The following is a 15087-nucleotide window of genomic DNA, read 5'->3' as shown; positions in this document are numbered from 1 at the left end:
CATGTTTACAAATCTTTTTTAACATTTGGCTAATAGAAAACAGATTCTCATAGTATTAAATCAGTTATGATATGTTTCGTTTTGGTTGATGCATATGAAGAAAATCCAGCCTTATATAATTAGAAAAGAGAGAAATGTTTTAAAATAGCCTTTTTAGAGAAGTGTGAATATTCATATTTGATACCAAAAACTCAACAAGTGGTCATTTCTTAGATTACCTGCAGTATAAAATCTGAAATCTTATCAATGAACTTTTGCAATGTTTAAAAATCTACTGGTTTACCTTATATTTTGAATAAATCTTTTACCCATGCATAACTGCAAAAAGTCATATACTTATCTTCTGAAAAATACTAATTCACTAAGTTATACAGATCTTCTAGATTTTGTCACATTTCATTATAGAGTATTTTAAAAACTCATGTTAATTTATATCACTGCCAATCTTAATTAGTAAGTCCCTAAGTACTGGGAAGCTGTCAAGCTTAAGGCAGTAAATATAAGTTTTCAAAATTCCAATACTCACTGGCAAGCTCAATCATCTTTTACTGTTGTTATTAGTTTAAAATGTTTTCATGAAAAAATAAGCATCAACATTTCAACTCACACCTCAAACAACAGTACAAGTGTTCTTCCTCAAAGCTATCAGCAGACAAGAGCAGAAGGACTTTGTGCATTCTTTTCATTTATAGACTAATAAAAAGATGTGTACTCAAGGATGGAGATTAATTAACATTAGTAATTCTACTGCTTCATCGAGGAAATTTTAAGTAAAATTGGCTTTTTATTTTTTTAAACAGCAAGTGGCCGGCAGTGAGGAATACAGTAATTACTAGTAAGGTTCGGTGCCACTGCCTTGATTCACCCAAAAGCATTGGCAGTTTTATCCTCCATTTTCTGCACTATCACCACAAATGTCAACACAGTGAAAAAGGCAAATAACATCTCAAAATCAGTATTTATTTAAATACTAAAAATAGTTTTGATCTACTTTACCTCTACAAGTCCTCAGAACGCACTCTAAGACTCACTAGATTAGACAGGAAAACAACCTAAATGTCCGCTGACAGACAAACAGCTAGAAAATATGTGGTGCATATATACAGTGAAATATTTACTAGTCAGCTATAAAAAAGAATGAAACAAAGCTCCTGAAGCAACATGGATGGACATAGAGACCACCATAGTAAGTGAAGCAAGTCAGAAAGACAAAGTCAAACACCATATGATATTACTGGATCTAAAATGCGACACGAATAAACCTAAATATGAAACAGAAACGAAATCAAGGGCACATAGAACAGACTGGTGGTTACCAAGGGGAAGCGGGTGGGGAGGGCAGGAGTGAGAGTCTGAGATTAGCAGATGCAAACTGGTATCTACAGAATGGATAAACAACGAGTCCCACTGTACAGAACAGGGAGCTACATTCAACATCCTGTGACAAACTATAATGGAAAACATATGAAAAAGAATATATGTATAACTGAATCACTTTATTGTACAGAAATTTATACAGCATTGCAAATCAACTACACTTGAATAAAACTAAAAAAAAGACTCAATGGATTAGATACATCTCTTAAATAAAGTTTTCCAATTTTATAAAGTATATTTTAAATTATACTATAAATGATTAAAAAGTATTTTCCTACTTGAGTTCTTTTATGTTAAAATAGACATATTACCTTAGTCATAACATTCAAAAACATTTTACTGTGGTATTCTAAGAAAGTTTTAATCACATAAGAAGACCTGATATTAAATGTTATTGTTAGTGTTCAATATTCAGAACCTAAAGCAACAGTTTCATAATCTCACTGAAAATGTTCAAATCAAAAGCAAAGACTGAACAGACTAATCAAGAGTTAATCTCCTTAGAGCATTACTGTTCAGCAGTGTATTTGTAATATTTACAATCTAGTCAAAGAGATGAGTTTAATAACAACTGGATGATTTAAAATCTAAGTTATAGGAATTTCTGAGAACAATACTGCAGGTCAGAACAGTTGGTAATGAATTCATAAAAAGGCAGAAATCAAGTAAGGACTTAAAGGACAGGGAATTAGAGAAGAAACAAGACATTTCAGAATCAGGGATTAACAATAAAGCTAAGGGGATGGCATTTTTAAAAGTGGGAAAGCAAGAGGGAAGGCAACCAGTCTGACTGATATGATCATGTTGGAGAATAATGAGAGATTAGGCTGACTCGGCAGAATGAGGGCAGAGAAAAAATAAGGCTTCAGAAGCCAAGTAAAAGGAGGCAAACAATAGTGTACCGCTACAGTTTTCTTATGACAGAACGTTGAAAAGGATAAAGTTTTAGCAAGATTAACCTGAACATGAGACTTGAAGAGGAAAAGACTTGCAAAAGGAACATTTAGGAGTCAAGTACTTTCAGTATTGGAAGAAGGGGTTGTTAAGAGTAAACAAACTTTTAGGCAACAGGAATGGAAAGACATGAACCCATCAGATAAGACGGAGTGAACTCTGCATTAGTAACAGGTTAGGTAAAGGAGATGAGTAAGTCAAGGATAATCTGAAGATATTTAGGGTTACAAATTTGAGAAATAATAAAACTATACACTATGCTATGCTATGCTAAGTCGCTTCAGTCGTGTCCGACTCTGTGCGACCCCATAGACGGCAGCCCACCAGGCTTCCCCGTCCCTGGGATTCTCCAGGCAAGAACACTGGAGTGGGTTGCCATTTCCTTCTCCAATGCATGAAAGTGAAAAGTGAAGTGAAGTTGCTCAGTCATGTCCGACTCCTAGCGACCCCATGGACTGCAGCCTACCAGGCTCCTCCGTCCATGGGATTTTCCAGGCAAGAGTACTGGAGTGGGGTGCCATTGCCTTCTCCGAAACTATACACTAGGTATCATGAAACATAACACATTCATTTAATTATACAAGCTTAATATTTTAGAGACAAGGAAACTGAAATCCAGAGTAACTAATCTGTCTTGCTAATAAGTGTTTTAGGATTCCAGGGGGTGCTAGTGGTAAAGAACCCACCCGCCAATGCAGGAGATGAAAGAGATATGGGTTCAATCCCCTGGAGAAGGGCATGGCAACCCACTCCAGTATTTTTGCCTGGAGAATCCCATGGACAGAGGAGCCTGGTGGGCTACAGTCCATGGGGTCACACAGAGTTGGACACAACTGAAACGACTTAGCACAGTGTTTTAGGCATTCCTGACATACAGGTTTATCTGACTATAGAGATAAGAGGCTACCACAGTGTTGAAAGCCTAAAGACTATAGTCATCTGCCTATATGGGCAGTTAGCTTTGCCATTTATAAGCTGCAGAGTTCTGAGAAGTTGTTTAATCTTTCTGAGCTTCAGTTTTCTCACTTCTGAAATGCAGATGATAAACGACCTTATAGAGCTAGAATGAGAATTAAATGAGACAAGGCACATAGAGCAGTTAGTAGTGCCTAGAAAACAGTTAAGCCCTCAACACGTTTGACATTATTTTTTAGTACAATATGTCAGTGTAATTAACATAGGGAACATCCATTTTTGAAAGAAAAAATGTAAAATTTCAAACAAGATTAGGTGGCAGTAGCTTCTAAGTGGGTATTTTTAGAGAAATGAAAATAAGAGATAAATGAAAAATGGAGAGGTAATAGAAATATCTCTTTTTAAATCAAGAAATACCTATTTTATTTTTAAGAGGTTACAAAAATACCTACTTGATAATCATAGGCCTGAATAAACTAAGTTATTCATGGAATTTTTCTCATTTACAAATCCTGATCCTAAAGACAGTATCTGTGCAATGACTTTTAGAAAGGTTCTATTTACTTTGTGTAAGATACTATGCTAGACGCTAGAAGTACAAAGAAAGTCCTTTTAAAAAGCTGTAATTTAGGTAGGCAAAGAGTAGGTTTACAAATTTACAAAACCAATGGGATGGTGTATACCACACAAGTAATAAACAAAAAAGAACCACAGAAGTTCAAAAGAAGACTGAAGTTCCTTGCGGACTAAAGTTCCTTACAGGTTGTGACAGGAATAAGACAGATAAAGAATGCCTAGGACCCTGCTGTTAAGTCACTTTAGCCTGCCAGACTTCTTTGTCCATGGAATTCTCCAGGCAAGAATACTGGAGTGGGTTGCCATTTCCTTCTCCAAGAGATCTTCCCGACCCAGGGACCTAACCCACATCTCCTACATTAGCAGGCAGATTCTTTACCACTGAGTCACCCGGGAAGCCCAGGACATTGAAGGAAGGCTAAAATTTAGGTAAGAAATAGAAGGCTGAGAGGAGAGATACTCCCGGGAAACAGCATTATGAATGTGGCAGACAGAACACCCCTGGCATGATACAGGGATACCAGAAAGAGCAGCTTAATTTGAACAACAAATTTGTATAAAAAGAAATAGAAAAAGGATTGAAAAGCTTTTTGTCAAGTTCTAAAGTGCTCAGAATGCCAATTTAAGAATTATATTTCACTGCATAAGCAAAGAATTGTTTCTTTCTCTTCTACCACCAGACTTCCACAGCTGCACAATCTACTACTAAAAACACTACATTTATTTTGGAACTACTTTTCTATCCTTTGCTTCTTTCATCTTATAAATTAGCAAATAGCAAATTTAACTCCCATGTAATTAAGAAGAATTCACATACTGCTATCACTAATGCTTTCTACCTAAAGAGATTTTTAAGTTTCTTAGTATTGATATTTTCAGTTCCAAGAAAACGTTTTACTTTTAGAAAAGTCTTCTCTGTAACTGAACCTTTTAAAAGAAGGAAACTCAAATCTGATCAAGACTAGGTAAGGGAAACACATCAGTTTTTCAACTAAATTGCCTTGGACACCATTCCCTGCAATTTTTTGATAGATGACAAGTACTTTTCTAGAACTGAAACATTTTAAATTAAAACACTACACTGTTATAAAGAATTCATACTATGAAACATACGATCAAAATGTATTTACCGTAAAAAGAATATGTGAACTAACCTCAGAAATGAAACACATAATAAAAAAATCATACTTAATAATTTAGGCATATTCAGTTTTACAAAGTTTAGTTCACTATAATACCACATAAGGCATGTATTCTCAAAGACCAGAGCGGTTTTTTTTCCCTTTCTCTAATCTGTTACCAATTGGTTTCCAGTAATACTTACCCTAATATTCTATTCATTCCATGTCTAGCAGCATAGTGTAATGGAGTATTGTGCTGGTAGGGCTCCCCGTAAGATGTATTTGGATCAAGGGATTCTTTTAGCTGAGGGTTGCTTTCGTATATTTGGCAGGCCAGGTTTTCATCACCATTGATGAGTGCTTTACGGAATTTGGTGGTTGAACTTCCCATGTTTTGTTTTGCTTTTTTCTGATAGGCAATGGCACTTTTTCCTTCACCCTTCAGCCACTTCTTAAATGCTTCTGCAACATGTTTCACATTCTAATGGAGGAAAAAAATATTAATTGTAAAACCAGTAATTATGAAGCGGTATCCTAAGGAAAAAATACCACAATTAGGAATATTAATAAAATCCATGAAGCATATGTAAGGGAAAGAATTATGTTTTACCAAATTTATCTTAATAGCCAAAAAAAATCTCTAATGTTTAATATTGCCCAAACTAACTTCTTAAACTACAATATTTTCCCATACAGAAAGTGACGGTTTCACAGGCTGTACTTTATACTATAAAGTTACATATATACACGGTCTTTTCAATTTTCTCCTTCACAGAGGCAGGAAATGAGTTTGATTAAAATTTATGGTTGAATACACTTAAATTCTTGTATAAATTACATATAAATCTGATTCAGCCAATTTCTAGGATAATGAAAAATACAGGAAATTTTGCTCATATAAGAACTCCAGAAAATGTTAAATTACAATAAAGTAAAATGAAATTGTTCAGTACTTAGAAGGACTTCAAAGAAAAGATTTTTCACATGTAAATACAGAGGGCTATACAACTCACAGCAAATGAATAAAACTAACTACAACTAATTACACTCAGAATAATGAAATAGTGATTATTCTACCATAATACCATTACATTTATTTTCTTCTACTGTAAATAATTCAAAACAAGGCTGAAAACATGAACTGTTTATGACTACTGTATTTGGAAAGAGGTTATAATAAAGATCACAGGTATTTACTACTGAAGCAATGTGAGGTGGGTAGGGGAAAGACAAGAAAACAATCACTTAATTTGGAGTATGAAATCTCAAACTAGCTGTGTAATTGTAACTACCCTTCTAATGCCTCAGGTTACGTCTATACAGTAAAAGGAAACAACCATTTCTTAAGGACAATAGTCAGGATTATGAGAGCTACTTATTTAAGTACCTACCACAGACCTTGGCTAGTATGCTTAATAAATGCTAGTTTTGTTCCATTCCAATAAATGTTTCTGAATCTAGTCTTCAGTCATTATCAAAACCAGTCATAAAGGAAACAGCCTATGCAAAGGAAGGTATGAAACAAAAGGTTTATTCAATTGGTGAGTACTGCTAATAGAAAATAAAACTGAAAATAGGTTGTGGCCAGACTAAGAAATGTGTCCTTTAACGGGTAAAGAATGGATGAAAGTGAAAGTGAAAATCACTCAAAGAGTAAGAAATATGTCTTTCCCTAATTTCCTGATTATCCTTTAATTGTGAATGGCTCTATAATTTTTTTTTCTTCTTCATTTGGTGGCTCAGAGGTTAAAGCGTCTGCCTCCAATGCGGGAGACCCGGGTTCGATCCCTGGGTTGGGAAGATCCCCTGGAGAAGGAAATGGCAACCCACTCCAGTATTCTTGCCTGGAGAATCCCATGGATGGAGGAGCCGGGTGGGCTACAGTCCACGGGGTTGCAAAGAGTCGGACATGACTGAGCGACTTCCCTTTCACTTTCTATAATTTTTGCTTTTAATAAGAAAGAAATATGTCTTTCTTATTCTTTATTTTTTGTGGATATAAGGTAACACTTCAATAGTATATGTGACATTTAAACTACACCTCCACTTGTATTAATTAATGTTTGCACTCAGGGATTTTTGTTTACAATGAATTATACTATGGCTCAAATTTTAAAAATTATAGTAAGAGGGTTAAGCTCAAGAGTCATATGTTAGAGGGGTGAAGGTACATAGAACCAACTGCTACAATAAGTAACCTTACAAGGGAGTGTAAGATTCCTCAATAGACTCTTCCAGTTGGACACTATATTTCTAAAGGTTATCTTTAGTACCAGTTAAATTAAGAGTAGGAGCCAATTATTTTGTTGAGGCCAACCTTCAGCCCATAATAATGACTTTAAAAATAGTTTACTTTTGTAGTAAAAGGTAACATATTAGGAGATAGATATTTATTTTTAAACAACTTCATCTTCTATAAAGGATTTCTGGGAGTAGTTTATTAATTTAAGCGCACTTGAGTTTTTGAGGCAGTTTATTAACCTATGAATGAGGAAACTGGGAGACATGCACTGAATCACAGAAGCAGAAAAGACTATATTTAAATCATACCAGCCTATCTTTCCAAATAGGAAAGCTTTTGAACATTCATGGGTTGTTGCTTGCCTTCATCATTATCTTATTGCTCTTGTCCAAGTCTAATGCTTCAGTAAGACTGAAATTTATACTACAGAATGTAGAGTTTACAGTACCTCTAAACAAAGCAAGGTTTAGTGCCGGTATCAGCAAACTTTTCCCATAAAAGACCAGATAGTAAAATATCTACTTGTGAATCATATGGCTCCCTGAGTCATATGATCTGTCTTAAGTACTCAACTCGGCTGTTACAGCTTGATGGCCATAGGCAGTATCTAATCGTAGAATAGCTGTGGTTGTGTTCTATGAATTTCATTTACAAAAGTAAGATCCGAGATGTGGTCCATGAGCTGTAGGTTGGTAGACAACCCCTGATGTGGTGGAAGGAAAATAGCAGGTTTGGAATCCCACATCTACTTGTTAGTACTAATAACACAAATCATTTAACCTCTCTGTACCTTAATTTTTTCTTATGTAAAAAAGGTATAAGGCCACCTACCCTGCGGAATTGTCAAGATTACCTAGGTTAAGTATGTAATACAGTGCATAGTAGGTACTCACTAAATTTTATCTCCTTCTCCTATCTGCAAGCCATTGGTTAAGAGTTGCTGCCTTTAAAGAACTCAATACTCGAATTCTTTTCAAAAGACAGTGAAACCTTAAGAAAAATGTCACCTACTCTAAGTTTTATATCAGAACTGATATGTACCTGGTAGTCTAAACTTCATCATTTATTAGGGGTCTGACCTTTGACGATAAAAACTATGTATTTTTTTCAACAGTCTTCTGAATCAAAGTTAACTCCTCTTTCACTAATTTTCTAGGTCACTGCCAGTATTAACAAAGGTCTCTCCAGTGTAACTGCACTTACAAATACTAAGTGAAAGGTATACAAAATTTAGAACAAAGCCAGCGCAGGAGACAGAATCTCACACTGGAGGTACATGGAAAACACACACATACACACATAAACATATATAAGGCAGGGAGCAGGAGGTCTTTTGGAAAAGACCCTGATGCAGGAAAAGACTGAAAGCAGGAGGAGAAGGGGATGACAGAGGATGAGATGGTTGGATGGCATCACCAACCAGATGGACATGGGTTTGGGTGGACTCCGGGAGTTGGTGATGGACAGCGAGGCCTGGCGTTCTGTGGTTCATGGGGTCGCAAAGAGTCGGACACGACTGAGCAACTGAACTGAACTGAGGAGGTCTTACTCCAAAATGTTGCTACAAATGCAATATAGTTAAGTGATTTGGGAATTAGCTTGCCTAATTGCATATTAAAGTGAAGTCAAGTGTGGCTTTAATCTTGGTGGCTTCCTGCAAGAAGTTCATGAACATCTATCTGCAGTCTACAGCAAAACTTGTGGGTATTAGAGATTATTATCAAAATGATCTGAGCTGAGAAAAACCTCTTAACTAAGACAGCAACTTCCCTGTAAGATGTATTCCAGAAATAAAATGTCCAGACAAACATGAAAGTATTATGCTGACAGCTCTGGAAAACTCGCTGCGGCAGTTTGGCTGCCCGAGGTTTCTGAGCAACCAAGGAAAGAGATCATCTAGCAAATTCTGGCTGCTGCTGGATACCATTTATATCTATACAGCTTTCACTGTATGGAAAAGGATGCTGCAGTTAGTAAAGAAAGAAGTGAAAACAGCTGCAAAGGACAGCAACTGAGTGCCTCTTTTTGCCAAACTGGCAGATGAACACAGAAAACAGCTAGCATGAGGTCCACGGTGGAAAGCTGTTCAAACACGGGATACAACCACTGCATGCAGCATCACTCTTAGAATTATTCTATTTCCTATTAAAACATAATTATCTGCAATGATCAGAGAATTCTAAGTTCTAAACTCCCTGCTAGTAAAATTTTCAAGTAGCTACAATTTTTCTTAGACGGTATTCAGCTTTCATACATTTGACTTTACAACCACTGAAAATATGTAGTGCTCAAAATGAATATTTTGGGCTCTAATGTTAAGATAATGTCAGTGAAGAGCTCAATTTTAGCAACTTTGGCATATCTGGTTTGCTTTCACAATTTTTGAATACCATATTGTCTTTATTTCCTGAACATAGGTAAAAATGTTAAGTTGGAAGCATTTTAGTGTGGTGTGAAGAAATAAAAGTCTTAAAGTTGATGCAACTGAGAAAAAGAATTATTTATGCCTCAAACTGAGGCTGCCTAAACTTAAATCAACTGTATATTCAATTTAAAAAAGAGATAAATGGTTAGAAATTTGTAAACAGATATTATTTTAAGAAGTAATAATTATGAGATGAAAACAAGATAGTGGAATAGAAAAGACTTGAGCTCACCTCATCTAGAACCTACCAAAAAAGATACTGTAGTTCCAAAGACAAAGAAAAAGCCACAATGAGATGGTAGGGGGGCAAATTCATAATATAATCAAATCACAACTTGCAAACTGCCAAATAATTATATCATGAAGTTCTCCTACAGAAGAGAAAGTTCTGAACCCCATGTCAGGCACCGCTCTCCGGGAAGGACTCATGCAAGGACTCATGCGCGCTAGGATCTAGGGTGAAGAAGTGACTCCACAGGACCCTGGGAGGTCTTTGAAAGGTCTCCTGAGGAAGCGGGGGTCGGCTGACGCTCACTTGGGGGGCAAGGACACAGGGCCAGAGGCCCCAGGGTATGCTCATCGGTGGGGGCTCTCCTGGAGGTCACCATTGTGGCACTGGAACCTTGTCTCACCTGTAGGTGCCAGTGGTGGGATGCCTCAGGCCAAAAAACCAACATGGTGGGAGCACAGCCCTACCAACAGCTGACAGGTGGCCTGAAGTCCTCCTGAACCCACAACTGCCTCTCCACACATCCCTTGACAGAGCCTTGATAACCAGAGGGCTCAGGCACCAGTCCCTGGACCAATCTCATCCACCAGGGAGCACATAATCCAGTAATCATGATACCTACTCAAAGGTGTTGAAAATCTACAGCCACACAAAAACCTGCAAATGGCTATTTTCTGTAGTTGTTTAATCACTCATGCATGTCCAACTCTTTGCAACCCCATGGACTGTAGCCTGCCAGGCTTCTCTGTCCATGTGATTGTCCAGGCAACAATACTAGAGTGGGCTGCTATTTCCTTCTCCAGGGGATTTTCCTGACCCAGGAATGGAACCCGTGTCTCCTGCACTCGCAGGCAGATTCGTTACTGTTGAGCAACCAGGGGAGCCCACTTGGATGTCTACGGCAGCTCTATTCATAACTACCAAAAACTTGGGAGCAAATAAGATGCCCTTAAGTGAGTAAATGAATAAATTAACTGTGGTACATGCAGACAATGGTATAGAATTCAGCACTATAAAGAAATGAGCTATCAAATCATGAAAACACACGAGGAACCTTAATTGTACATTAGTAATAAAGAGAAGCCAAAAGGCTACAGACCACAAGATTCCAACTACATGATATTCTGGAAAAAGATAAAACTATCCAGTTTTAAAAAGATGAGTGATCACCAGGGCTGGGGACAAGGGAAGGCTGAATTGCTAAGAGTCGGACACGACTGAGTGACTTCACTTTCACTTTTCACTTTCCTGCATTGGAGAAGGAAATGGAAACCCACTCCAGTGTTCTTGCCTGGAGAATCCCAGGGACGGGGGAGCCTGGTGGGCTGCCGTCTATGGGTTGCACAGAGTCGGACATGACTGAAGTGACTTAGCAGCAGCAGTAGCAGCAGTGAATTTTTAAGGTATTGAAAGTATGTTGTGTGATATTCTAATGATGGAATATCATTATATTAACAATATAAATAATACATGCATATTATAATAATAATTAATATATTATTTATACATGTCTATATTATTAATACACGTATCCAAATCTACAGAATGTTAAACACTTAAGAGTGAATCCAAAGGTACACTGGATTTTGAGTGATTCTGTCGTGTTAACGTAGGTTCACCAGCTTAACAAGTGGGCCATTCTGGTGAGTAACGCTGATAATGGAGGGGGCCATGCATGCATGGGGTTAGGGGTGTGTGGGAAACCTCAGTGTATTCCCTTTAATTTTGCTGTGAAACTATAAAGCCCTAAACAAGAGATTCTTAAAAAAAAAAAAAAGACCAGAATCCTAATCTTTATGTTAATCTCTGGGCATTTGCTTCCTTGACAATATAATGAACACGAGTTACTGTGAAAAATAAAACTGAAAGTAAAGTATTTAGCACAGTGACTAATAAAGAAGGCATTTCATTAGTCTGCGTACTTTCCCCTGGGTGTGTGTGCATGTGTGTGTGCATTTCCCAGAAGCCATTTCATAATTACTTATTGGTTCAGAACTTTAGGACAGTTGAAAGAGTTAGAAATTTAACCATCAGATAGGTTGTAAATGACTGTCCAAATCTAAGTTGTGAGAAAACTTCCAAATAATATTTTATCATTATGTACTTATAATTCATTTCTGAATAGTGCTGGAAACTAAAATTACTTAAGTAAACCATACACATGCATTAAAAAGAAACAAACAGAAAAGACAAGGAAATATATGCCAAGGACATAGGATAAACTTATGTTAGTCTTTTATGACAACTAAATTAAGGAATCTAAATAACATTAGATAAGATTTCTAAAATTTATAGGGAACTCACAGAACAATCAATCCACATTCACTGCTGGTGTGCCTATGTGATATAGTTTCCATAATGAAGGGATATTTTACCTCACTTGAAAAATGTTAGGTTAAAATTAGTTCATTTTAAACCAAAATTTTCATTAGTTCAGTTCAGTTGCTCAGTCTTGTCTGACTCTTTGCGACCCCATGGACTGCAGTACTCCGGGCTTGCCTGTCCATCACCAACTCCCGGACTTTACTCAAACTCATGTCCATGGAGTCGGTGATGCCCTCCAACCATCTCATCCTCAGTCGTCCCCTTCTCCTCCCGCCTTCAATCTTTCCCAGCATCAGGGTCTTTTCCAGTGAGTCAGTTCTTCACATCAGGTGGCCAAAGTATTTACACATACTTATAAGTATACTTATAAGTATTTCATACTTTTACAAAAATGACAAATATATTATTTAATATTGTTAAAAAGGTTTATTCCCCATTATCAAGATCCTAATTTTAATTTAGGGTGTTCTGCCCACAGGAAATTCAAGACTAAGAGGAAATCAATTCTTTTTATGCAAACTAATGTTCTCTCAAGGTTTTCCTATTAAAAATGAGCTTAAAACTTCACAATGATTCTTATAATTTACAATGTTAGAAAGCTCTAGGGAAAATTTTAAAAATTAGAAGAAACAGTAACACTGAAAGTATGTGAGTACCTAAAATCTATGACTTTAAACAGTATATTCTAAATATACATCACTAGTATTAGAATTATGCTACACATAAATGATTCTTTTAATTGTTATTATCATAGTTTTTATTTACTATGTTGAGTATAAGTCGAAAGTATGGTACTGTCTGGTCTTTCTAACTTCTGAAACTATGTATGCATGTTAAAAACTGAATCAAATTTCAATTTTTGGAGTTTTAAATTTTGTAACATTTAAAGATAAACATCTAATCTCTCAGTATTGGAAAGTTATTAGCACCATCCACTATAGAACCATACGAAGAGAAGTGGAGAAAACAAAAGAAGGGAAGCTGTTGGTTTTCCTCTCCTGTCTTTTATTCACAGTAAGCTATCTGAAGATCACCAACAGGGACAAGGATGAGTGATTGATAATCTCTGATGTCAACACCCTGCTTACATATTCAAGTGAGAGGGAAACCCAGGGGGTAACAAAGCTTGGATCTTGCTTGCTGATCATCCTCCAGATAAAAGTGAGATAAATAAAAACATCATTGTTTTTCTATTTCCCAAATATAAAATGGATCTCTTTTCCAAAATTTCATTTTCAGCTCTTTGTATGGAACTTAAAACCTTATTTTAGAAACTGCTTCATTTTATTTCTAGAGCATATCTAAAGAAAGTTATTTCAATGCATGAAAATTCATAAACTAAGTGTTCATAACTCAAGAAATAACAGAACTTACAATCTTCTCAAAAAAGAAAAATCACTAGAAATACCTATAATGCAATAAATGAATTACACTTCAAAATAAAATCACAATGAGTTTTAAGTCTTAAAAAAATCTTTTCAATATCTCTTATCATAAACTAGTCAAATAGAGTATTATTTTAACTTTCAATTTAAGAGGAGAATATATGTCCACTTGAATCTAAAATATACGAAAGAAAATTATTCTAACACTCAAAACACACAAGTAGCTCAACTGCTTTTAAATTTTCAATTTCCAAGAAACTATGAACAAATGTTTCTCAGTTTAGCTTCCAATTAAGTAAATTATGGTAAATCCATTCAACAGAATGCTGGGATACATTAGTTGAAATCATTTTTATAATTTTATATTCTGTGGAAAAAAGCTTTTACCATAAATGTTACATATACTACCATCACCACTTAAAAAATACATATTTATAGAAAAAGACTAAGGAAATATGTATTACCCTATTAACTGTGAAGGGAAGAATTATGCCAACTGTACTTGGAATTCTTCCTCTATTCTTTTTGGCATTAACAAAAAGTATTTAAAACAGATCTACTAACAATGGACATAATAGGGAGAACTTGACAAGAATACAGTAACAGTAGGATTTTAACACTCCACTTACCATCAATGGACACATGATCCAAACAGAAAACCAACTGGGACACAATGGCATTACATAACAAACTAGACCAGTTGTACTTAACAGTTACAAAATATTCCATCCAAAATCAGCAAGATACATACTCAAGTTCACATGGAATGCTCTCCAGAATAGGTCATCAGGCAAGTCCCAATGAATTTAAAAGGACAGAAATCATATCAAGCATCTTTTCTGATCTCAACAGTATAAAACCAGAAATCAAATACAGGAAGAAAAATGGGAAAAACAAAAACAAATAGAGACTATACACCTCAGAAAACAAGAAAAATCTCAAATAGACAAGCTAAACTATCACGTAAAAGAATTAGAAAAAGAACAGACAAAACTGAAAGTCAGCGGAAGGAAGGAAACAGTAAAGATCAGAGACAAAAAAAAAAACAAACAAACTAGAGAACCCCTCTACCGAGAAAGGAAAAGAACAACGAAATGAGGAGTTCTTTTTTTCAAAGATAAAATAATTAAGCCTTTACACAGGTTCATTAAGAAAAGACAGAGGACCCCAATAACAAAATAATAGGTGAAAGAGGAGAAATTACAATCAGTATCACAGAAACATAAACAATCATAAGAGAATACTATGAAGAGGTAAATGCCAACAAATTCAGCAACCTGGAAGAAATGGATAAATTCCTGGAAACACACAATCTTGCAAAACTGAATTAGGAAGAAACATAATTTGAATAGACTGATACTAGTATTAAAACGGAGAAGGCAATGGCACCCCACTCCAGCACTCTTGCCTGGAAAATCCCATGGACGGAGGAGCCTGGTGGGCTGCCGTCTATGGGGTCACACAGAGTTGGACATGACTGAAGCAACTTAGCAGTAGCAGCAGTATTAAAACTGAATCAGTAATCAAAAACCTCCCAA

General features: G+C 36.0%; 1 protein-coding gene across 5 annotated transcripts in view; it reads right to left on the bottom strand.

The window, feature by feature from the left end:
• The window catches only part of ANKIB1 (ankyrin repeat and IBR domain containing 1), a 155007-nt gene that overhangs the window by 95168 nt on the left and 44752 nt on the right, over positions 1 to 15087 (bottom strand). For 4 of the 5 annotated variants that reach the window (XM_055589697.1, XM_055589695.1, XM_055589693.1 and 1 more), the window contains one exon: positions 5147 to 5424. In XM_055589697.1, the coding sequence (XP_055445672.1) occupies positions 5147 to 5334 (188 nt within the window). In that variant the 5' untranslated portion in view covers positions 5335 to 5424. Of the gene's footprint in view, positions 1 to 5146; positions 5425 to 6341; positions 6444 to 15087 lie in introns of all 5 variants that reach the window. The other variant, XM_055589694.1, reaches the window with a different exon arrangement.

This window comes from Bubalus kerabau, chromosome 8 (genome assembly GCF_029407905.1).
Source record: "Bubalus kerabau isolate K-KA32 ecotype Philippines breed swamp buffalo chromosome 8, PCC_UOA_SB_1v2, whole genome shotgun sequence".
Taxonomy (NCBI): Eukaryota; Metazoa; Chordata; class Mammalia; order Artiodactyla; family Bovidae; genus Bubalus; species Bubalus kerabau.
Note: the sequence above shows the minus strand (reverse complement) of the source record. Positions and strands in the feature narration are given on the sequence as shown.